General features: G+C 44.5%; 1 protein-coding gene across 5 annotated transcripts; it reads left to right on the forward strand.

Moving 5' to 3' along the window:
- Positions 1 to 25,582, forward strand: LETM2 (leucine zipper and EF-hand containing transmembrane protein 2). 5 transcript variants are annotated; one of them, XM_037983590.2, is made up of 11 exons: positions 1 to 175; positions 4,976 to 5,056; positions 9,340 to 9,793; positions 10,868 to 11,011; positions 17,356 to 17,493; positions 17,937 to 18,137; positions 19,599 to 19,718; positions 21,449 to 21,562; positions 23,975 to 24,067; positions 24,391 to 24,492; positions 25,247 to 25,413. In XM_037983590.2, exons 2-11 carry the CDS (start codon positions 5,010 to 5,012, stop codon positions 25,307 to 25,309), a joined length of 1,476 nt encoding a protein of 491 aa, XP_037839518.1. In that variant the 5' UTR covers positions 1 to 175; positions 4,976 to 5,009; the 3' UTR covers positions 25,310 to 25,413. The 5 variants fall into 5 exon arrangements, with proteins under 5 accessions (XP_037839518.1, XP_037839517.1, XP_037839519.1 ...); XM_037983589.2 differs by lacking the exon at positions 1 to 175 and adding an exon at positions 3,244 to 3,488; XM_037983591.2 differs by lacking the exon at positions 1 to 175 and adding an exon at positions 3,244 to 3,408.

A 25,582-nucleotide genomic window follows, 5' to 3' on the forward strand; every position in this document is an offset into this window, starting at 1 on the left:
GCCTCTTCCTGCTCGGCTGCGGCCCGGAGGCTTGTGGGTAACCGGGAGGACGACGTCAGTGCCGGCCGCATCCCCGGGTGCCCCCCAGCCGCGGGAGACCGCGAAGGCTCCGTGACCGTCACGTGCCGGGGGCCGCGGCTGCTCGCAGCCAGACCTTCGCATCGAGGGACATGAGGTACATTTGTCCTACACGGCCCAGATAAGAACGAGAGGAGGAACCGGGAGGCAACTCTCCGTCATCCTTTAGCCACCCGCATCCTAGGAAACGTATGGAAAACAATGGAAGGTTAAGTGTGTGCACAGTGATCTAGCCCTGCAGGAGTGTGCCGACCAGGTGATATTTCCTGGGGCCTGGTGATAAGGATTTAGAAGGTTACAGCACAGAGATCTGAACGTAAAAAGGAAACACAGGCAGCAAGCAAATGAGGAAACTGATACTCTCTGTTCTGAGAATAAAGCCGTTTTACCGCTAGACGTCATACTCTCTGTAGACGTTATAGTGCTGGATGTCTTTGGTACTATTACAAGAAATTAGATATCTGTTCTCTTTATCATTTAAGGAGATTAAAAGATTCCTACAGATCAGTTATTTAAAAGGGCACTAATTATGAACTAGTTTTTTTTTTTTTTTAAACGTAACCCGGTTAATAATACTAAGGGTGATACTGAGAATTATCAGTATTGGCCGGGCGCGGTGGCTCACGCCTGTAATCCCAACACTTTGGGAGGCCGAGGCAGGCGGATCACGAGGTCAGGAAATCTAGACCATCCTGGCTAAGACGGTGAAACCCCATCTCTACTAAAAATACAAAAAATTAGCCGGGCGTGGTGGCGGGCGCCTGTAGTCCCAGCTACTCGAGAGGCTGAGGCAGGAGAATGGCGTGAACCCGGAGGCGGAGATTGCGGTGAGCCGAGATCGCGCCACCTCACTCCAGCCTGGGCCACAGAGCCAGACTACGTCTCAAAAAAATAAATAAATAAATAAAAATTCTCATTACTATTAATAATTAAATATTTTTAAACATATGCTTTAAGTAGTACCACAGGTTAAAGCTATCAGTAAAAAGCATACTTTTTATTTGTGATATGCCATTTTAAAACACAGATGGCCAAAGCGGGCCACCAAGTCTAGCTTAATTCTATCTCCAGGAAAGAGGGATTAAATTAGTCTTTTTTTTTTTTCTATGAGCCTTTCTACTTCCGTTCTTCGTTTTCTTCCTCCTGTGTCTTCCTTGCTTTGTTGATAAACTGTTGCCTTCACCCGGCACCTGGGTTTCTCCCTTGAGGAGAATCTAGTAAATTGTCCCCAGGGATCTTATATTAGCCTGTTTCTAATAGCTATGCTGACAGCAGGAGTTTAAAATTGGAGTTATGTGAAGTAGATGCATAGTCTTTTCCTGCAAAGCATTACAAAATACAGTTAGTAATACTTGATCTGGTGGCGTATGTAGGAAAATGGCCATTAAAAATAATAGTTTACATTTTCAGTATCTAACATCTTCTGAGGTTTAGACGATGATTACTCTTGCCATAGAAAATGAGCAAGGAACTCATTAAGACAGCAACCTAACAGTTCTCAGGGCCAGAGTCATGGGGAAAAAATATTTTTTTAAAAATTTCTCTTCTGAAGATTATATACAGAAACTCCTTACATGATAAATCTCTTATCCTGAAAGTCAAAGAAATTGCCAAGTCTCATAATTAGGGAAGATGGACATTACTTTGAACAAACGGATTTCAATAAGAAGGGTTCTTAGCCCTTCCCTTTTTAGGATAGGATTGCTGACATATGGCCATGGTAGAAAACCTAGGTCATCTTTCAAATACTGGGCATGGAATCATTCATCTGGTTTATGAATACTTAATGATATTCACTGTGCCTGGTTGTAAGTGAATACAATGCATGAATAAGAATATTTCCCCGTATAAAATGTCTCCCAGGGAACTGAAAATATATTTGCATCCTTTATGATCTTTTCCAGAAAAGTACCAATACATGGTAGTGCAACGATTAATTGATGAAATTAGTATGAAAACTACATCTACCTTCTAGAACTCAAAATTTGACCACCAGGAATTTTCAGTGAGGGAAAAGTAGAGTCCAAAGCTTTGTAGATTTTAATTCTGGTAAACAGAACGTGAAGTGAAACCTTTATGTGCAAAGTTGAACATCAGACATGCACAAAGAGACCTCTAGTGGCCAAACTGAAAAGTTTTGCCTGTTTAACAGTTGATCTATTTGGTTATTAGCTGAAAAATCCTTTGTGGATTAAAAGCAGTCTGCATTTTTTACTGACGTTTAATACCGCCGTCTTCCATTCTTAAAAATGTGTAGCCCAGATGAGTAAAGTCAGTGGTCAGCTCACATGTTAGGAGACGTATTCTCCGTGAGAAAGCGATTCCTTGCTGTATGGTGGTCGAGTAGAGCCACTAAAAAAAAAAAAATTTTTTTTTTTTTGAGACGGAGTCTCGCTCTTGTCGCCCAGGCTGGAGTGCAGTGGCGAGATCTCGATTCACTGCAACCCCGACTCCCGGGTTCAAGCGATTCTCCTGCCTCAGCCTCCAGAGTAATCGGAACTTCAGGGGCATGCCACGACGCCCGGCTAATTTTTGTATTTTTTTAGTAGAGATAGGGTTTCACCATGTTGGCCAAGATGTTTTCTATCTCCCGACCTTGTGATCTGCCCGCCTCGGCCTCCCAAACTGCTGGGATTACAGGCGTGAGCCACCGCACCCAGCCTAAAAAAAAATTTTTTTTTGAATCTTTCTTCTGGAGCCAGATAAAATGGATGGGAAAAGATAACTGGGGAACGAGAATATTTCTAGATCTTTCATTTTCCCAAGATGGCTCAGTTGGCCATCCTAGGAAATGAAGTGCCCTCAAACCTATAGTGTCTGTCATTTCACAGCTACTATCACATACATTTTATATGTTGAGATTTCTACACAAACTATTAATCACAAACAACACTTGTTAAGGGAACATTGAGGAAGCAAATATTTTTAGTAGAATACAGATTTCCATATGAAGATTTCACAGTATTCCGGCCTCTGGAAAGGAATGCTGTCCTTCCGATTCCCGCCCTTTCTGCGACACCATAAGTCCTCTCCGCGCCCCTTAGGCAGTTCCGGAGTTGCAGGGGCCGAGGGAGAATACATCAAAGTGATGTCATTCATGACTCCGAGATGGTTACCATGGCAACTATCAGACATATTACTCTGTCAGTAGGGTAAGAGCCTGTTTAGTCTTCAATCAAGGGTTTCCTCGGGCGTTAACCACTGCCTGCAGAGTGTGGACTGGCAGAAAAACCCTCGGGCCCCCCAGCACCAAAGCTCCTTAAACCAAGCCCCACAAAGAAGTCACTTCGGCGATGGGAACGTGGCTTTGCGGCTTCCTGGGCTGCTAAGGTGAAGGACGCCCGCCCTCCCCAGAACTTGAGAGCTTATTGGTTGGTGATGTCGTCACTCAGAGTGACATCAGGGGCAAGGTAAGAGGCGGAGCCGTAGAGACTTGGCTTCTGGCCCTTCTAGCTTGGGGGTCCGGGGAAGGAACTGGGAGGACCTAGGCTGCCGATCCGCGGAGCCCGGCCGAGGAGGTAGGGGTGGGCAGGCCCAGCCCTCAGGCCACGACCTGGTGGGCCTCGCTGCCTTTTTTTTCCTCCGGAGCCCGCTCCGTCCGCATCCTGCTCCTCTCATCCTGCTCCTTTAGTCAGCGCCCGATCCAGGCTTCCTGACCGTCTGCAGTTCCCACCACGCTCTCCTCCGCCCACGACCTCATCCCCGCCAGTCCCCAGCACAGTGCGAACTCCGAAGCTCGGCCTCTCCTCCCCCGCACAGCGCGCTCAGTCCTTTCAGTCCCAGGCCCTGCTTCTCCTCGGCTTCATTTCCAACAACCCCGATCATCCACGAGGGTCGTGGTTCCAGTGCCTGTCCCACCCCCGCACCAAAAAACCAAAGCATAACCCCCAGACCCATACAGGCCGCGCACACATCACGGGCGCCGAAACCGCCAGGCGAGGAAGCCCAGGGCGCGTTTTGCTCCCGTGGGGTGATGAGCAAAGCCGAGGGAGCCCGGGAGCAGCGGGCGTGGGGCGGCGCCAATGCGAGTGCGAGTGGTGTCCGCCGCCCGGGAGCGCCGGGGCTCGAGCGGATTAACCGCCGCCTCAGGTGTCGTCTCCCGCCCGCGAAACGCCACCCACCGTTAGTGTGGGTCCAGAGGTTTCGAGGCCCTGTTCAAAATGTCAGCTCTGTGGCTGAGGTTTCTATTCAGGAGAGGCCCTGGAACTCCTTTTCCAGCCGCAAGAGAGCAAAGCTGCCACTGGGAGATGCCAGCTCTTCTGCCGCTCCTCGCGACCCTTAGCAGAAAAGCGCTCCTGGATGGAGAAGGGTTTTGGTGAAGGTTATATACAGGTTCAAAGCTCAGTTTGCGCTCTGGAGAATCACTAGCAAGGGAAACAGTTTTACCTCCACTTGAGCGATTAGTAGGTTCCATGTCTACCTTCATCCACTGCTATATAAATTAAATTAGTGGGTACTTCCAATCTTCAGGGTTTGGTACAGCTTGCCTAAATATAGAACAATGCTAACTGAAAAGAAATTCAGGATGTCCACTTTCTACCTATATTTTAAGGCTACAAATAGATATATATTGCTCTACTTTTTAAGTACTTGGCAATCATTGAAGTTGCACTACTAGATACTATTGACCAGAAATCAAAATGTCTCTGAAGACCGTACCATCTTCATGAGCGACATCATCTTAGAGATCATTACCATTTGTTGGAATCTCAAGGTACCATTCTCAAGTCCAGAGCTAAGAAAATATCTGATTGTTGGACATGAGCTTGAAGGAGATTTTGTATCTTAACTATGCAAATGTTCTACCTTTGCAATAGTTAAAAACACTAAAATCCTGATGTCTTTTAATTGATGTGTTTTTAAAGTACTAAATCGTTTACTTACTCCTTTTGCCTAGGTCCCTATGTTAACTACTTGAGACAAAAATAAATATGGCCTTCTACAGTTATAATCCAGTCTTAGCTATTGCTCGAACAAGGTAAGCATTGGAGTTACCCCCCAATATGAACTTAATTCTTCTTTTTTTTTGTAAATGTATTTATTTATTTTTATTTTTATTTTTATTTTTTTTGAGATGGAGTCGCACTCTGTCGCCCAGGCTGGAGTTCAATGGCGCAATCTTGGCTCACTGCAACCTCTGCCTCCCGGGTTCAAGCTACTCTCCTGCCTCAGCCTCCCGAGTAGCTGGGATTACAGGTGTTTGCCACCACCTCCGGCTGATCTTTGTATTTTTAATAGAGACAAGGTTTCACCATGTTGACCAGGCTGGTCTGGAACTCCTGACCTCAGGTGATCCGCCTGCCTCAGCCTCCCAAAGTGCTGGGATTACAGGCGTGAGTCACCTCGCCTGGCCTGAACTTCATCCTTCTAGATGGAAAGGATATGTGTAAAAGGATTGGTTTAGTACACAATTAAAAGTTTCTTGGAGGCTGGGCGCAGTGGCTCACACCTGTAATCCCAGTACTTTGGGAGGCCAAGGCGAGGGCACTGCCTGAGGTTAGGAGTTTGAGACCAGCCTGACCAATATGGTGAAACCCCGTCTCTACTAAAACTACAAAAATTAGCCGGCATGGTGGCAGGAGCCTATAATCCCAGCTACTTGGGAGGCTGAGACAGGAGAATCACTTGAACTCGGGAGGTGGAGGTTGCAGTGAGCCAAGACTGGACCACTGCACTCCAGCTTGGGCAACAAGAGTGAAAATCCATCTCAAAAAAAAAAAAAAAAAAAAAAAAAGATAGAAGATGTAGTTGTTTTTTTTTGTTTTGTTTTGTTTTTTGTTTTTTTTTTTTTTTTTGAGACGGAGTCTTGCTCTGTCACCCAGGCTGGAGTGCAGTGGCCAGATCTCGGCTCACTGCAAGCTCTGCCTCCCGGGTTCAAGCCATTCTCCTGCCTCAGCCTCCCGAGTAGCTGGGACTACAGGCACCCGCCACCTTGCCTGGCTAGTTTTTTGTAATTTTTAGTAGAGACGGGGTTTCACCGTGTTAGCCAGGATGGTCTCGATCTCCTGACCTCGTGATCTGCCCGTCTCGGCCTCCCAAAGTGCTGGGATTACAGGCTTGAGCCACCGCGCCCGGCCAGTTTTTTTTTTTTTTTTTCTTTTTTCTTTTTTTGGGATGGAGTATCACTCTGTTGCCCAGGCTGGAGTGCAGTGGCATATCTTGGCTCACTGCAGCCTCCACCTCCCAGGTTCAAGAGATTTTCCTGCCTCAGTGTTACAAGTAGCTGGGATTACAGACATGCACCACCACGCCCCACTAATTTTTGTATATTTAGTACAGATGGGGTTTCGCCATATTGGCCAGGCTGGTCTTGAACTCCTGACCTCAGGTAATCCGCCAGCCTGGGTTTCCCAAAGTGCTGGGATTATAGGCGTGAGCCACCATGCCCAGCCAGAAGATGTAATGGTTTAGAGTGACATCTCTGTAATTGATGAACATCATGTGAGGTCCTTAGATGTAAAGCCAGTAAAATGGCTGATGAACAGCCAGTCTTAGGGCATATTTGTGTCCCATTACGGTCTGTTACCTTTTTTTTTTTTTTTTTTTTTGAGATGAAGTCTCGTTCTATTGCCCAGGCTGGAGTGCAATGGCACGATCGTGGCTCATTGCAACCTCTGCCTCCTGGGTTCAAGTGGTTCTCCTGTCTCAGACTCCCCAGTAGCTGGGATTACAGGCATGCACCACCATGCCCAGCTAATTTTTTTGTAATTTTGTAGAGACAGGGTTTCTCCATGTTGGCCAGGCTGGTCTTGAACTCCTGACCTCAAGTGATCCACCTGCCTTAGCCTCCCAAACTGCTGGGATTACAGGCATGAGCCACCATGCCCGGCCACCATTTATTTATTCACTGAGAATAAATAAAGACTATTCACTGAGCACTTACTTTTCCCCTTTTGGCCATTCAAAGAGTGTTTTATCTTGGCATCCTTCAAAAATAGTCTGAGGCTGGCTGCAGTGGCTCACATCTATAATCTCAGCACTTTTGGAAGCCTAGGCAGGAAGATAGCCTGAGCCCAAGAGTTCAAGAATAGCCTGGGGCCAGGCGCGGTGGCTCATACCTGTAATCCCAACACTTTGGGAGGCCGAGGTGGGCGGATCACAAGGTCAAGAGATCGAGACCATCCTGGCCAACGTGGTGAAACCCCATCTCTATAAAAATACAAAAATTAGCTGGACGTGGTGGCACACACCTGTAGTCCCAGCTACTCAGGAGGCTAAAGCAGGAGAATCGCTTGAACCTGGGAGGCGGAGGTTGCAGTGAGCCGAGATCGCACCACTGCACTCCAGTCTGGGCAACAGAGCGAGACTCCATCTCAAAAAAAAAAAAAAAAAGCAGCCTGGATAACATAGTGAGACCTCATCTCTACAAAAATTTTTTAAACTAGCTGGGCGTGGTGGTGTGGGCCTGTAGTCCTAGCTACTCAGGATGCTGAGCCTGGGAGGTCGAGGCTGCAGTGAGCTGTGATCACACCACTCTACTCCAGCCTGGGTTTTTAACACCTTAAGAACTAAACCAGGCATGGTGCATGTGCCTGTAATCTCAGTTCCTTAGGAGGCTGAGGTGGGAGGATTGCTTGAGCCCAGGGGTTTGAGGCCAGCCTGGGCAACACAGCAAGAGTCTGTCCCTTAAACAAAAAGAAAAAAAAAAGAGCCAGGTGTGGTGGCTCACGCCTGTAATCCCAGCACTTTGGGAGGCCGAGGCAGGCAGATCACTTGAGGTCAGGAGTTCGAAACCAGCCTTGCCAACATGGTGAAGCCCTGTCTCTACTAAAAATGTAAAGATTAGCCAGCTGTGGTGGTGGGCGCCTGTATTCCCAGATACTCGGGAGGCTGAGGCAGGAGAATTGTTTGAACCCAGGAGGCGGAGGTTACAGTGAGTCAAGATCGCACCACTGCATTCCAGCCTGGGCAACAGCGTGAGACTCTGTCTCAAAAAAAAAAATAAAGAAAGAACCAAGACAAATTTTTTGTTTGTTTATTTTTGTTTTATTGTTTTTTGTTTTTTGTTTTTTTTGTGAGACAGAGTCTCGGTCTGTCACCCAGGCTGGAGTACAGTGGCACAATCTCGGCTCACTGCAGCCTCCGCTTCCCGGGTTCAAGAAATTCTCCTGCCTCAGCCTCCCGATTAGCTGGGACTACAGATGCACACCACCATGCCCAGCTAATTTTTGTATTTTTAGTAGAGACGGGTTTCACCATGTTGGCCAGGATGGTCTCGATCTCTTGATCTCGTGATCCACCCCCCTCAGCCTCCCAAAGTACTGGGATTACAGGTGTGAGCTACCACGCATGGCCCATATTTTTATTTTCAAACAATCTGATATGGTAGTTTAACTGCAAACCCTGGGCTGTTGCAATACCAGAAGGTAGAGACCCTTAATTGGGGTGCCCAATTCTAATTGTGTGGTTTTTTGGTTTTCGTTTTTTGTTTTTTTTTGAGATAGAGTCTCACTTTGTTGCCCAGGCTAGAGTGCAGTGGCATAGTCTTGTCTCACTGCAACCTTTACCTCCTGGGTTCAAGCGATTCTCCTGCCTCAGCCTCCCTAGTAGCTGGGATTACAGGTGCATGACACCATACCCGGCTAATTTTTGTATTTTTAGTAGGGACTGGGTTTCACCATGTTGGCCAGGCTGGTCTCGAACTCCTGACCTCAGGTGATCCACCCGCCTCGGCCTCCCAAAGTGCTGGGATTACAAGCATGAGCCACCGTGGCCAGCCCTAATGTTCTTGAAGAATTTAGGTGAAGGGTATTTCAGCTGTAAGTTGAGGAGTTCAAAGACACTGAATAGGTAAGGCAGTATTATGTGACTGGTTAATTCCTACAGTGACCATCAAATGTGTCTTTGAAACAATATTCCTTGGCCAGGCATGCTGGCTCATGCCTGTAATTCCAGCACTTAAGGAGGCCAAGGCAGGCGGATCACCTGAGATCAGGAGTTTGAGACTAGCCTGGCCAATGTGGTGAAACCCCATCTCTACTAAAAATACAAAAATTAGCCGGGCATGGTGGTCTGTGCCTGTAATCCTAGCTACTAAGAAGGCTGAGGCAGGAGAATCGCTTGAGCCCAGGTGTCGTAGGTTGTAGTGAGCTGAGATCGTGCAACTGCACTCCAGCCTGGGCAATGGGAGTGAAGAAAAAAAAAAAAGCTGTTGTATTTTGACCGGATGTACTATCTATTTCTTTAATAGTATGTGCTTTATGATAGTGTGTGCTTTGTAATAGTATGTACTTAACTCAGAGGATGTTCTTTTTATTCCAGATTCCCTAGCCATTTTGTCCATCCTACCTGCTCTTCTTATTCCCCATCATGTGCATTTCTTCACTTGCCAGATTCCCATTTAAATAAGACATGTATGAAGAACTATGAGAGCAAGAAGTACTCGGATCCCAGTCAGCCAGGCAATACAGTACTTCACCCAGGAACTAGACTAATACAAAAGCTACACACATCCACTTGCTGGCTGCGAGAGGTTCCTGGCAAACCTCAGCTGGAGCAAGCCCCAAAACATCCACAGGTGACGAGCCCTCAGGCCACAAAAGAAACTGGCACGAAGATTAAAGAAGGCGAACAATCTTATAGACAAAAAATCATGGATGAACTTAAATATTTTTACAATGGATTCTACTTACTTTGGATTGATGCCAAAGTTGCTGCCAGAATGGTTTGGAGGCTGTTGCATGGACAGGTCCTGACCAGACGAGAGAGACGAAGGGTAGGCAAGAATCATATTTGAGAAAGAAAATGTGAAATTAAAATGAACTATTTGGGAACTCAACTATTTAAATTCAATGTAAACTTCATCTTAAAAATCTCAGAGTAGGAATAATAACTGCTGGTGAGAACCAGTTTCTTGTCTGCAACTGACTTACTGTACAACTTTAGTCAGTATTCTGGAATTTGTTATATATTTTCCTGTAGAACGGTTTTTAAAAAAACTTTTATTTTAGGTTCAGGGGTACATGTGCACATTTGTAGAATGGTTATAATTATGTTTTTTAAATTTTTCCAAGAAGCTGAGAGGCTTCATGTTTCAACTGTTGTTAATATGTTAAGCAGATGCATTTTAAAACCCAATTTTGGCTGGGCACGATGGCTCATACCTGTAATCCCATCACTTTGGGAGGCCAAACACAGTGAAACACTGGCCAACACAGTGAAACCCTTGTCTACTAAAAAAATTACAAAAATTAGCCGGGCATGGTGGCAGGTGCCTGTAGTCCCAGCTATCCAGGAGGCTGAGGCAGGAGAATGGCTTGAACTTGGGAGGCGGAGGTTGCAGTGAGCCGAGATCGTGCCACTGCACTCCAGCCTGGAGTGAGATGCCGCTGCAAAAACACAAACAAAAAAAAACAATTTTAAGTGATACAATGCTATTAAAGTATGGACCCTCTAACATAGATGAAGTCTAGGAGATGCCAATAATATTTTTATTGTCATAGACTTCCTTTAAGATATCCCATAAAAATTGCTTCAGAGCTATGGTAAACAGGAAAACCCTGCCTTTTCATTTTTATAAACAGCTGCAGAAAACCTGTCTTGGGTTTTTAACACTTTAAGAACCAAGCTGAGCATGGCGCATAGGCCTATAATCCTAGCTCCTTGGGAGGCTGAGGTGGGAGGATTGCTTGAACCCAGGAGTTTGAGGCCAGACAGGGCAACATAGCAAGACACTATCTCTTGAAAGAAAGAAAATGAACCAAGACAGGGTTTTTTTGGTTTTGTTTTTGATTTTTGTTTTTGGCATGCCCTAAAATAATGAATATTGCATATGCATTTAATTCTATAGCTGTTGAGAACTTGTGTTGATTTCTTCCGCCTGGTTCCATTTATGGTGTTCATAATTGTACCCTTCATGGAATTCTTATTACCAGTGTTTCTGAAACTCTTCCCAGAGATGTTGCCATCAACTTTTGAAAGTGAATCCAAAAAGGTATGTAGGATTTTTTAACTTTAATAAAATTTAATAAACTTTATTAGAGGAGTTTTTAGGTTTACAGAAAAATTGGGTAGAAAGTACTACTTCTCCCCACCCCACCCCATCACAATTTCTCCTGTAAATAGTATCTTGCGTTAGTGTGCTATATTTGTAATGATTAAAAAACCAATATTGATATGTTATTATTAAAGCTCATACTTTAGGGTTCACTCTTTATGTTGAAGCAGTTCTGTGGGCTTTGCAAATGCATAACTTCATGTATCCACCATCACAGTATCGTACAGAATAGTTTCACTGCTCTAAAAATCCCCTGTGGGCCAGGCACGGTGGCTTACGTCTGTAATTCCAGCACTTTGGGAGGTTGAGGCAGGTGGATCATCTGAGCCCAGGAATTTGAGACCAACCTGGGCATCATAGTGAGACCCCATTTCTACAAAAAATGCAAAAATTAGTTGGGCATGGTAGCTCATGCTGTGGTCCCAGCTCCTTGGGAAGCTGAAGCAAGAGGATTGCTTGAGCCCAGGAGGTCGAGGCTGCAATGACCTATGATAGTGCCACTGCACTCCAGCCTGAGTGACAGAGGGAGACCCTGTCTCAAAAAAAAAAAAAAAAAATCTCCGTGCTCCACCTATTTGTCCCTCTCCCTTATTCCCCCAACCCATGGCAGCCACTGATCTTTTTATTGTCTCTGTAGTTTTGCCTTTTCCAAAATGTCATGTACTTGGGATCATACAGTGTGTAGCCATTTTAGATTGGCTTCTTTCACCTAGCAATATGCATTTCAAGTTCTTTTCATGGCTCAATTCTTTTTATCACTGAATGATAATCCATTGTATGGCTGTCCCACAGTTTGTTTATCCATTCTCCTATGAAAGGATACCTCGATTGCTTCCAGGTTTTGGCAATTATGAATAAAACTGCTATAAACACTTATGTACAGGTTTTTGTGTGGATGTAAGCTTTCAACTCATTGGGGTAAATACCTAGGAGAGTAATTGGTGGATCGTATGGTAAGACTATGTTTAGCTTTTAAGAAATTGCTGAAGTGTCTTCTGAAGTGGCTGTATTGTTCTATATTCTTACCAGCAAAGAATGAGAGTACCTGCATTTGATGTTGTCAGTGCTCCAGACATTAGCCACGAAATAGGTGTGTAGTGTGGTATCTCACTGTTTTGATTTGCAATCTTCTGATGTCACATGATGTTGAGTATCTTTCCTGTGCTTATTTACCATTTGTGTATCTTCTTTGGGGAGGTGTCTGTTTAGATCTTTGGTGGACTTTTTTATCTTTTTTGAGAAGGAGTCTTGCTCTGTCACCCAGGCTGGAGTGCAGTGGTGCAATCTCAGCTCACTGCAACCTCTGCTTCCCGGGTTCAAGTGATTCTCCTGCCTCAGCCTCTCGAGTAGCTGGAATTAAAGGCATCCACACCACGCTCAGCCAATTTTTGTATTTTTAGTGGAGACAGGGTTTCACCATGTTGGCCAGGCTAGTCTTGATCTCCTGACCTCAGGTGATCCACACACCTCAGCATCCCAAAGCGCTGGGGTTACAGGCGTGAGCCACTGCATCCGGCCCTTTGGTTGACTTTTTAATGTTTTTTTTTTTTTTTCCTGAGTGTTATTTTGAGTTCTTTGTATATTTTGGGTAAAAGTCCTTTATCAGATATAATACGCAAATGTTTTCTTCTACTCTGTGGCTTATCTTTTCATTCCCTTAACCATGTATTTCACAGAGCAAGTGCTTTTAACATTAATGACATCCAGCTTATCAGTTTTTTTCTTTCATGAATCATGCTTTTGGTGTTGTAGCTAAAAACTTATTGCCAAACTGAAGGTCACCTACATTTTTCTCCTATTTTATTCTAGAAGTTTTACAGTTTTCTGTCTTACATTTATGTCTGTGATCCATTTTATTTATTTATTATTTATTATTTTTTTTTGAGATGGAGCCTTGCTGTGTCGCCCAGGCTGGAATGCAATGGTGCGATCTCGGCTCCCTGCAACCTCCGCCTCCTGGGTTCAAGCAATTCTCCTTGCTCAGCCTCCTGAGTAGCTGGGATTACAGGCATGTGCCACTACACCCAGCTAATTTTTGTATTTTTAGTAGAGCCAGGATTTTCCCATGTTGGCCAGGCTGGTCTTGAACTTCTGACCTCAGGTGATCCACCCACCTCGGCCTCCCAAAATGCTGGGATAACAGATGTGAGCCACTGCTCCAGGCCGAGTTAATTTTTATGAAAACTATAATGTCAGTATATAGATTCATTTCTCTCTTTTTTGTATATGGATATCTAGCTTTTCCAGGACCATTTGTTGAAAAGATTTTCTCTTCTCCACCAAATTCTAACTTGATTTTAACTGTCAAAAGAATAAAGAGAACAGGCTGGATGCAGTGGCTCATCCCTATAATCCTAGCATTTTGGGAGGCCGAGGTGGGAGGACTGTTTAAGCCCAGGAGTTCAAGACCAACCTGAGCAATATAGCGAGACCCCTGTCTCTAAAAAAACAATTTTTTAAAAATGTAAAACAAATTAGCCAGATGTGGTAGCATGCACCTGTATTCCCAGCTACTTGTGAGGCTGAGGCGGGAGGATTGCTTGAGCCCAGGAGGTTGAGGCTGCAGTGAACTGAGATCATGCCACTGTACTGCACTCCAGCCTGGGCAAGAGTGAGATCCTGTTTAAAAATAAAAGAATAAAGAAAACAGAAATCCACTGTTACTGCGGTGACTAGTGGAACAGTAGGTATGATTTAGTCGGCACAACAGACCTGTTCAGCAGCCCCTGAGAAGAGGGAGCCTTCATTGAGTGTGGCAGTCACCGTGCAGGCGAGAAAACAGAGGCAGCTCCTTCCTTCTCCCCTTTCTGTGCCACTCTACTAGACAGCGTAGACAGCGTACGGTAAGAAGGTGTGAACAAAACATTATGAGAAGACAAAAAGTGCAACTTTTTTTTTTTTGAGACGAAGTCTCTCACCATCACTTGGGCTGGAGTGCAGTGGCACAATCTTGGCTCACCACAACCTCCGCCTCCCAGATTCAAGCAATTCTCCTGTCTCAGCCTCCTGAGTAGCTGAGATTACAGACGCCTGCCACCACACCCAGCTAATTTTAAAGGCAACTTTTAAATCAGTAAGATTGGGAAATTTTTCACAGAAAAGGTAACTTTGGAACTGAGACTTAAAGAGTAAGTGGGATTTTACCAAAGGTATTCTGGATAAAAGGAATAGCATTTAACATGGCTCAGTGGCATGAGAGAGTATGATGTAATCAGAGACCGCTGGTTGGTTATTTGTGGTTGAAGTAGGCAGTTCCAGGGCGTCAATGACAGGAAACAGACAAAGTGATGTGTTGGGGTCAGGTTGGAAGGCATCCACCAGCTTAAGAATTTAGGCTTTCCCTTTGACCATGGTGAATAATGGAAACGGAACGTTTGAAGCAGGGTAGCTGGGTAGATGACATGATTAGATCTGTGTTTTGGAAGAATAATTTTGCTACAGGAGGGGCTGCAGAGGGTAGAGCCAAGAAAGGGAAACCAGCTGGAATGCTAGCCCAAGAGAGAGATGACAGAGAATACATTATGAAATTAACAATAAGAATAAAGACTTGAAGGCTGGGCGTGGTGGCTCATGCCTGTAATCCCAGCACTTTGGGAGGCTGAGGTGGGTGGGTCACTTGAGGTCAGGAACTCAGTACGAGCCTGGCCAACATGGTGAAACCCCATCTCTACTAAAAATACAAAACATAGCCTGGCGTGGTGGCACGTGCCTGTAGTCTCAGCTACTTTGGAGGCTGAGGCAGAAGAATCACTTGAACCTAGGAAGCAGATGTTGCCAAGAGCCAAGATCGTGCCACTGCATTCCAATCTGGGTGATGGAGTGAGATTCTATCTTTAAAAAAAAAAAAAGTCTTGAAGACAAATTCGGGATACCTTCACAGGATAAAATCAAATTACAATATTTGACTGCCTGACAATGGTTTAATTTGCTTACATTTAAAATAATCAGCATCGGCCGGGCTCAGTGGCTCAAGCCTGTAATCCCAGCACTTTGGGAGGCCGAGATGGGCGGATCACGAGGTCAGGAGATCGAGACCATCCTGGCTAATATGGTGAAACCCCGTCTCTACTAAAAAATACAAAAAACTAGCCGGGCGAGGTGGCGGGTGCCTGTAGTCCTAGCTACTCGGGAGGCTGAGGCAGGAGAATGGTGTAAACCCGGGAGGCGGAGCTTGCAGTGAGCTGAGATCCGGCCACTGCACTCCAGCCTGGACGACAAAGCGAGACTCCATCTCAAAAAAAAAAAAAAAAAAAAAAAAATCAGCATCTAGAATTAATGCCATAAAATTCCAAGAAAAGTATTAGTGAATTCAGGAAGATGGGGGGAGTAGAGGAAGTGATTTATCTAAATGTTACCTCTTTCCTGAACACCACTCATTCCCTGAAACATACAAATATGTCTACATCATGGCCACCGTCTCAGAAAATTCTTGTTTGCTTTGTTCCATGGAGAGAGGAGCTTTCTGTTTACATCAGATCACAGCACCATGTATTTCTCTTTCATAGCACTTACCCATTATGCTTCTACATTAATGTGAAGAATTACGGGATTATCATTAGTCACTGATGTTTGTCTCTCCCACTATACTAAAAGTTATTTGATGGCAGGAATTCTTACCTGTTATTGTTCATTTTATCTCCAGTACCTAATACATGGTAGATGTGCAATAAATAAATGGATGGATGGAAGGATATGGATGAATGAAATGGATGACTAAGTGGGTTTTGTTTGTTTGTTTGTTTGTTTTTGACAGAGTCTTGCACTGCTGCCCAGGCTGGAGTGCAGTAACGCAATCTCGGCTTACTGCATCCTCCCCCGAGGTTTAAGCGATTCTCCTGCCTCAGCCTCCTGAGTAGCTGGGATTACAGGCATGTGCCACCACGCCTGGCTAATTTTTGTATTTTTAGTGGAGACAGGGTTTCACCATGACAGGCCAGGCTGATCCCAAACTCCTGACCTCGGGTGATCCACCCGCCTCAGCCTCCCAAAGTGCTGGGATTACAGGTGTGAGCCACCTCACCCGGCCACTAAGTGGGTTCTGATCATGCTATTGTGTGATTTTGTTGTTGTTGTTGTTATGTCTTTTAAGATCTATCTAAAAATCAGTGATTCTTATGATTGGCTGATAATTAGAATCTCCTAGGCAACTTAAAAATATACAGATTCCTGTTCTTCTTTACCACTGAGTCCTGACTGTGGTTTTTTTGAAAATGCTACCATAGTACATTTCTGATGATGAACAAGGATTGAGAAACACCAGCCAACAGTGTCCTACGAGTATCCATTTACTTTTCTTCTGTGTAGTGCTGTGTTCATGTCTATTAGAGCACTTAACTCATTGTATTGTAATTACTTATGTCTGTTTTCTATTAAACTGTAAGCTATATTAGTGTAGAGTCCATTTCCTAGTTTTCTTTGTTTGTAAAGCAAAACCCAGGGCCACTCAAACAGAGTTGGCTCAACTGGCAGACTGAATAGTTTGCACCAGGTTAAGAGATTCTTGTCTGGGTGCCGTAGCTCAAGCCTATAATCCCAGCACTTTGGGAGGCCAAGATGGGCGGATCACTTGAGGTCAGGAGTTCAAGACCAGCCTGGCCAACATGGCAAAAATCCCTACTCTACTGAAAATACAAAAATCAGCCCGGTGTGGTGGCGTGTGTCTGTAATCCCAGCTATTTGGGAGGCTGAGGCAGGAGAATTGCTTGAACCCAGGAGACAGAGGTTGCAGTGAGTCAAGATGGAACCTCTGCACTCCAGCCTTGGTGACAGAGCGAAACTCCATCTCAAAAAAAAAAAAAAACCAAAAAACAAAATTAGCCAGGTGTGGTGGCACACACTTGTAATCCCAGCTATTTGGGAGGCTGAGGCAGGAGAATCACTTGAGTCCGGGAAGTGGAGGTTGCGGTGAGCCGAGATCGTGCCACTGCACCCCAGCCTGGGCAACAGAGTGGGACTTCATCTCAAAGAGAGAGAGAGAGAGAGAGAGAGATAGTATCTCATTCTAAATAATGATAAAGCCTCCCATTGGGGGAACATTTTGGATCTATCAAATGCTTATGATTATTGTATTAGTGAGAAACAAAAGTAAGGAGACAAGTTCCAAATAGAGGCTTCTTTTTACTTGCTTTGGTCTCACAAACCCATTCAGCTATGCCTGAGCATCATGTTATTACATGATGTAGGGATGAGCAATAACAAGGAGACGGTTGTTTTTCCCCCATCTTTATCTACCAATTTGCAATCATGAAGGATTGAGTAACTTTTATTCTTCTACCATTAAGGAAGAAAAACAGAAAAAGAAAATGGCTGTAAAGTTGGAACTAGCAAAATTTCTTCAAGAAACCATAACAGAAATGGCAAGGAGGAACAGAGCGAAGATGGGCGATGCCTCTACACAGCTGTCATCCTACGTGAAGCAGGTGTCCATCTTTTATGTAATGCCAAACAACTTCAGGGTTGGGAGTTATATGAAAAACACATGTCATCATGGATTTCCCAAACTGTTCACCATCTTTGGAATTGCAAATATCTAAATTATGAACGTACAATATTGTAAACATTTAATATTATAAACATTGATAGTAGTTTGCAGAAAAGCCTGTCTTAAAGTAATCAGCATGTTGAAGACATTGATAACTTCTTGGAAAGAACAGTAGACTTAGAGTCAAACTTCTGAACTCCTGATTTTTCAGCTGATGTAGTTTGACTTCGGATGGATATCTTTTCTTTATACCACGAGACCCATTTCCAGATGTCAGACAGAGTCCCATAAATGCTTTGGTGTCTCTTTCAAATAGCCTATTGGGAAAGTTAAATTAAGTAGGAAACACATTTTAATTGGCCTCTTTGTCCCACTGCATAGGTCCAGACAGGCCACAAGCCCAGCACAAAGGAGATAGTTCGCTTCTCCAAACTATTTGAGGACCAGCTGGCCCTGGAACACTTAGATCGCCCTCAGCTGGTTGCCCTTTGCAAACTGCTAGAAATGCAGACGTTTGGAACCAACAACCTGCTCCGCTTTCAGCTCCTGATGAAACTGAAGTCTATAAAAGCAGATGATGAAGTAAGAGCTTAACCATAGCTCTAGGGAATTAGCAAGGTTTTGGGAGATACCTTAGGGTGCTGTGGGACGAACTGTGCAGTATTGTTTTTGTTTTTGAGACGAAGTCTTGCTCTGTCGCCCAGGCTGCAGTGGTGCAATCCTGGCTCATTGCAACCTCTGCCTTCCGGGTTCAAGTGATTCTCCCACCTCAGCCTCCCAAGTAGCTGGGATTACAGGCATGTACCACCACACCCAGCTAATTTTTCTATTTTTAGTAGAGACAGGGCTTCACCATGTTGGCCAGGTTGGTCTCAAACTCCTGATCTCAAGTGATCTGCTTGCCTCAGCCTCCCAACGTGCTGGGATGACAGGTGTGAGCCACCACGCCTGGATAGAAGTGCAGTATTTTCCATTGGGTCTGGTCATGTTGGGTTCTGACAAAATGAGTGGTTTAAACAACCATTACCATGACAACTTGAACCTTGATTACTCATTTGAGGAGTTGTCATCCCCTTACCCATTTATTGAGAAGGCCATCATAAGCAGTTAGTAATTTGGATGTCTTAGTTGGGACTCATCTAAAGCAGTTAGGACCTGCTGGGAAGGAAATAGCAGCTCAGTAGATTCCTGACAAAGCTCTGCTCCCACACTTGTGCTCTCATACCGGGAAGCTGATGCCAAAGTCAATATTCTGCTGGGCGCATTGGCCTGCCAAGAAGGGGTAGTTGGCTTGGTATGCAAAACATAATGCTGGGAGGAAAAGCAGAGCCTCAACACCTTGTAGAAGAAAGGCACCCTTGGACTATAACTACTAATTAGGCTTTTTGAAAAAATGGAAGGAATGTTTCTTGACTCAGAATCAGCTACTTTATAAGCATTCCGCCTGGGGGAGCAGGTTTCCCAGAACTGAGAAAGCATGATCCCTTTGGCCCCATTTAGATTTCAGTTGTTGCTCTTAGAGCTTTGCAATAAACAACACTGGTCCCAGAAATACCATAGTTTTGGGTTACGCCAGCAGAAACTGTGTTATTTACTGAGGGAGTTTTGTGGATCAGTGTGTCAGGGCCATTTCTGGGGGCGGTGGGGGGACAGCAGGGGAAAACACTACAGGGACATGCAACAAATGGTACATTGTGAGTGTTTCAAGTGAACTACTTTTTTCTAATGAACCATAAAGCTGCCACGGAAGAGAAAAGTAGATATGTCATAACCAGACAAAATGCAGATCAAGAGGGGAAATAATTACACTGATGACAGAATGTTGGGGAGGAGTTATGTAAATATCCCTAATACTGCTAATACCTGTTGGCAGGATTCCCGTTATTTCAACTGCCACCTCCCTACATCGCCTTTGCCTCAGCAGCCAGGGCAAGGTACAAAGTGTCCAAGCCTCCGATTCTGTTTCCACTGACTTACTGGAATTTGGGGATTGCATAAAATTGGAATCAAAAGCTCCAGCTCCATCCCTTACATTTCTTTCAGATAATTGCCAAGGAAGGGGTGAGGGCATTGAGTGTATCAGAACTACAGTCTGCCTGTAGGGCCCGAGGGATGAGATCATTGGGTCTCACGGAGGAACAACTGCGACAACAGCTCACGGAGGCAAGTAGCAGCACCCCTCCGGGGTCCTCTTCCCTAGAAGTCTCTTCTACAATATGCAGACCTCCTTATGTGATTTCTCCTTTGCAAGTGAACCGTCTTACCTAATTTGCCTTATTTCATTGAGCACTGGGATGTTGAAGAACTAGGTTGATTTTTCACTTTGATTGGGATCTCTATCAGTTTTCCATTGCTGCCTACGAAATGACCATGAACTTAGTGGCTTAAAACAACACCAGTATATTAGCTCACAGTTGGTAGGTCAGAAGTGCAGGCTGTCTTCCTTTGGAGGCTGTGGGAAATGACCTGCTTCCAAGTTCATTCAATTTGTTGGCTGAACCTAGTTCCTTGCAGCTGTCGAACTGAGGGCTTTGTTTCCCAGCTGGCTGTGAGCCCAGGGCTACTCTCAGCATCTAGTGGCCACCTGTATTCCTTGCCTCTTGGCCTCCTTCATCTGCAAAGCCAACATCAGAGAACTTCTTATATGCCAGAGCTTCCTTGTGCTTGAAATCTCCAATTTCCCCCGTGTTTGACCTCTAGCCCCAGACTGAAGGTCTCATGTGATTGGTGAGGCCCATCCAAAGATTCTCCCTATCTTAAGGTCAACCGACTTGGGACCTCAGTTACACCTGTAGAATCCCTTCACACAGCACCTAGAATACTGTTGAATAACTAGGAAAGAGTGTGGGTGCTGTAGGGACAAGGTGTCTTGGAGCCACCCCAGAATTTTGACCTACTCCACGTAGTGTAAAGGGTCCTGGCAAAAATTTCAGTTCAAGGCCTGTTATCTGCGTGAATCTGTCTGGAGGTCCCCACTTTGCCTGGTGGCCCACCTGGGGCTGCTTTTCAGTTAGTGCCCCAAACCAACACACGCTGTGGTAACCCATGTTTAATATTTTTCCTCAGATAGCATATTTGTACTTTAAGAGCATCCATGCTTTAAAACAAAGGAGTAACTCCTATTACATTTCATTCCCATCATTGTAAAAAATGCCATGAAGAGTGCGCAGATAATCTTAGGATACCAGCCTTGGCTTGGAAACCATGTTAGGCCACTTTTTCCTCTCATATGTGGGACCAGCTCTGGTTGGAAGACAGCACATTGTAGAGAAAGATCCTTAAAATCATGTATTTCTTGAACGTTGGCTATGACATGGTCACTGCACAAGCTTTGTGAATTTTTTTTATGGTACTTTTTGAATTTTATCTTTTGTGCATATATTACTGATCTTAAGAAGACAGGGTCTCACTCTGTCACCCAGGCTGGAGTGCAGTGGCATTAACACAGGCCACTGCAGCCTCAAACTCCTGGGCTCAAGCAATCCTCCCACCTCAGCCTCCCTAGCTGGGACCACGGGCATGTACCACTATACCCAAATAATTAGAACATTTTTTTGTAGAGACAGAGTCGCCCTGTGTTGCTCAGCCTGTGATTTATTCTTTCACATTATCTACACTTTGTCCAGGAGAAGATACTTGACTGGGTTGACAGTTTAATTGAATTCTCCGAGAGTGATTCCACCATAGTGAAGGAGTCGGCAGGGTACCCACTCAGTGCAGAAGCCAGGGCTGGGCTCCTGTCCGTGTTCTGCCGTTACTCATCACCTGAGCGGCTTGGCGGAAGGGGCGGGGGCGGTGGGAAGGTGTCGGCGAGCGAGGCGGTAGATCACCGCGGATCACTCCGGCTCTGGCGTTCTGTGATTCTCACGTGTCGTTCCCCTCCTGTTCTCCAGTGGCAGGACCTCCACCTGAAGGAGAACGTCCCTCCTTCCCTTTTGCTCCTGTCCCGCACCTTCTACCTGATAGATGTGAAGCCCAAGCCTATTGAGATACCACTCAGCGGGGAGGTGAGTACCTGGGCTCACACCCTCAACGTCCATCCAGCGGAGGCCTCTCCATAAACATTTGGTGTACTCCTGCAGTCAGAGCAGGCATTTCTTTTGGCCTTTTAGAATTTGGCCCAACTGGCTTTATGTTTTAAAAATTCCTGAAAAACCAACCAACCACAACAAAACAAAGGCCAGGCACCGTGGCTCACACCTGTAATCTCAGCACTTTGGGAGGCCGAGGTAGGTGGATCACCTGAGGTCAGGAGTTCAAAACCAGCCTGACCGACATGGTGAAACCCTGTCTCTACTAAACATACAAAAATTAGCAGGGCATGGTGGTGGGCGCCTGTAATCCCAGCTACTTGGGAGGCTGAGGCAGAACTGCTTGAACCTGGGAGGCGGAGGTTGCAGTGAGATGAGATCACGCCATTGCACTCCAGCCTGGGCAACAGAATGAGACTCCATCTCAAACAAAACAAAACAAACAGAAAACTGAAGCCACTCAGACTACCTGCAGCCTTAAGGCTGCTACTGCCTTTGAGCCCAGTTTGAGAATTTTACTAATAGGAGCAGTTTATTCCTTTTCCTTAACTATCTCATCTTCATTAGACGACTTGTGTGTGTGGGTGTTTCTGTTGCATTCTCCTTTTAGACTGAATGTTTCCTGTTCATTTGTCCAGATTCCTATTAGTTTTTAAGCATTGAATAGCTAATCTAGAATGTCCTTCAACTCATTTCCTTAGTGATTTTTCTTCCTGGTGTTGTAGGAAGAGCATAGGATTGGCCCAGTCACTATAGCATCTTGCTCTGGGCCCATCAGAAAGGGCCTCCCGCTTCTATAGCTGGTGGCTTCCTGTCTGACTCAGAACCCCGCATGAGTAAGAAAGGAGACTCTTGTAGAAGATGCTATACTGTGGTTTAGGGGATTAGTCCAAGTACTAAGTGAGGGCCATTTTATATCTTAATTACGCTGTTGACTCCTTGGACAAGCCAAGGAAAATTATCTGAAGTCCAGTATGAAAACCCAACTTCAGGAAACACCATCTTGCTTTCCCTTTTCATATTTCTAGAGTAATCTGGTTTTGGGATTTGTCCAGGAAAAACTCTAGGGAGACTAGGAGTAGTATAGACCATGTTCTAAAAGGCAGGCTAGTGGGTTCTTATTCTATCCAACTCAAGGAACCATTCATGTGAGACAGACCAAAGTCAATAGTCATTCTTAGATTGCTCTCAGGGGCTAGGAAATCTTGGAGGAGCTCACTGTCTCAGCTAAATTTGGGTTCTCAGAATTATTCTAGAGAGCCATCAGCTCTTTATCCAGACGTTGCTTTCTGGAGTGGGTGAGAAAGGAATTAAGGACAAAATGATAAGCTCCTAAGCAATTTATTGGCTTTTTCCCACCCATGTTTTTAAACTTCTATTCTCCATGTATATATACAAAATGAGAACAAGTAGCATGCTAGGTTCTGTGAAGAATAGAGACATCAAATATACTGTAATTTTGGATGTATGTAGCCTTATCCTTCCAAAGTACACAAATAACTTTCAAAGCACAGTGATATATTTGTTTTTCAAATCTAATTCCTAAAGATAGGTTAGCTAGCTATTCTATCACCACCCCCATTCTGATCGTAATCTATAATGCCACTCCTCTCCCCATCTTCCCTGCATTACAAGAGCTTACCATTTTAGTAAATCAGGCTATTTTATCATTTATTATTAGATACTAAAAATGAAAAAGATGCAACATAGACCAAGTTATATCAATGCTATTAGAAAATAACTGAGACCAGGTGCGGTGGCTCATGCCTGTAATCACAGCACTTTGGGAGGCTGAGGCGGGCAGATCACCAGAGGTCAGGAGTTCAAAACCGGCCTGGCCAACATGGCGAAACACCGTCTCTACTAAAAATACAAAAATTAGTAGCCAGGCATGGTAGTAGGCGTCTGTAATCCCAGCTACTCAGGAGGCTAAGGCAGGGAGAACTGATTGAACCCGCGAGGGGGAGGCTGCAGTGAGCCGAGATTGAGCCACTATACTCCAGCCTTGGTGACAGAGCAAGACTCCATCTAAAAAAAAAAAAAAGAAAAAAAAGAAAAAAGAATAATAATTGAGAAATGGCCTTTTTTTTTTGAGGCTGACAGCAGGACCAGTACCATCAGTGGTTTGCTAATGATTATTTTAAATGCTAGAATCTATCCGAGTGCAACTTTTGTATACAAAGGACTCAAAACTCAAAGAGAAATAATACTAAGTTGCTATGTCAGGGGCATATTTCATGGTACTCATAAAGGGTGGAGCTGGAGGAGGAAGCTAGGGATTTAGTGGAAAGCAAATTGTGCTAAAAAAAAAGGCATTGACTACTATAAAAGTTTCTGGGTTTTAGAAGAGCAGAAAGCTTATTATACATAAAATGTTTCTCTCCCCAGGCTCCAAAGACTGATATTCTTATGGAATTACCTACTTTCACCAAATCTAAAGAGAACATAGTGGATCTTGCACCTCAACTGAAGGGAACTAAGGTTAGACAGTTACTTTCCATTTGGTTAGATTAAAAAATGAAAATAGCAATGGGTCAATTTCTCCTGTTTTAATCTCCTTAATGAAACTGAAATTCAATACAATAATGTTCCTTAATAAGGAATATTTATTGTACTGTTTGATCTGTTTCTAAGAGGAAGCTTATTATTTGGCTGTATGTAATTAGGTTCCAGATTTTGCCTTTTGAATCTTGTGCCAGGATATGAGGTAGCTGTGACAAGTTCCTGGTAGTCAAGGTAGTGGACTGTAGATTAATACATTTTGTTTTAAATCAGTAACCCAACTCTTGGTTCTGATGTTTAAGGATGAAGACTTTATACAGCCGCCACCAGTTACATCACCACCCATAACACCATCAACACCTATTTCATTACCTAAAGGATCAATCACTTCTTCTAAAGAAGCTGTAAGTATCTTTAATAAATGAAAAAGAAAAACCCTCTCCCTCCAGTTATCTTTAAGGGTAGTGAGAATCTAGAATTAGTCCTGTTGCAAAACACTGCACAATTCTTCCTGTTGTCCAAACAGGAAATTGTAGGCTGAACTTTAGTCATCTTATAACCACGTTTTTTACTTCAACTATCCAAAAGCAAAAAACAACCAATACAATTGTGGGTCAGACTAAAACATGCTTACAAGCCAGTTACAATATAGGCAGACCCTTTTTTTCTTATGTGCCAGATGGAAATAGTTTCCATGTGTTGTGTATTTTACACAGGCTTCTGATGTCAGGAAATACTAGCTGGAAAGCAACTTGAATTTCAGGAGAAATGCACGTAAATAAGAAATTATCTATCATCCAGTCTTCCCAATTGGGTGAAGGGATTTGGGGCAAGAGCACAGGGCATGAAGAGTAAACAGTGGGGAGGTTGTGGGAGAGCTGAAGTGGGAAGTGGCTTCTGTGAACCAAAGACACGGCTGGCAAGACAGAGAATCTATTAAGACACATACGGGGTAAGCCCAGAAAAGCATCCCAAGCACACACAGACCTTGTTTTTTGTAAATCTCCTATATCTTTTATTACCAAGGTAAATTATAATCTCAGATTTGACTTTGTGGTCTGTCACTGTTTTGATTAAGAAAACAAAAATGGCATTCACTCCTTAAGAACTTACACGTCTGTGACTAATGCCTACAGTCCTTTTGTTTTTTACACCTAGACACTCCAGGCCAAATCACAAATGACGGCCCAGAACAGCAAGGCTAGTTCAAAAGGAGCATAAGGACTACTTGAGGATGGAGCTCACTCTCTCCAGCTTCCGGCCCTCAACAGTGGCATCTGTAAAGGACCTCCCAGCTAAGACACTCTGTCTGGCTTCAGAGAGTGGATCAGTCGTTTAGCCCATGGGGCAGTCCTTTGAGGCCTGGTAACCATTCCAGGTGATGTGAGTAGTGAGACCAAATTCAGACCCCTTATAAAAATGTAATTGCAAAGTCCCATTTCCTCTGTGCCATTGTCACCCCACTCAACTTTGTATAAAGCCCACCCCCCACCA

The sequence above is a fragment of the Chlorocebus sabaeus genome, chromosome 8 (genome assembly GCF_047675955.1).
Source record: "Chlorocebus sabaeus isolate Y175 chromosome 8, mChlSab1.0.hap1, whole genome shotgun sequence".
NCBI lineage: Eukaryota > Metazoa > Chordata > Mammalia > Primates > Cercopithecidae > Chlorocebus > Chlorocebus sabaeus.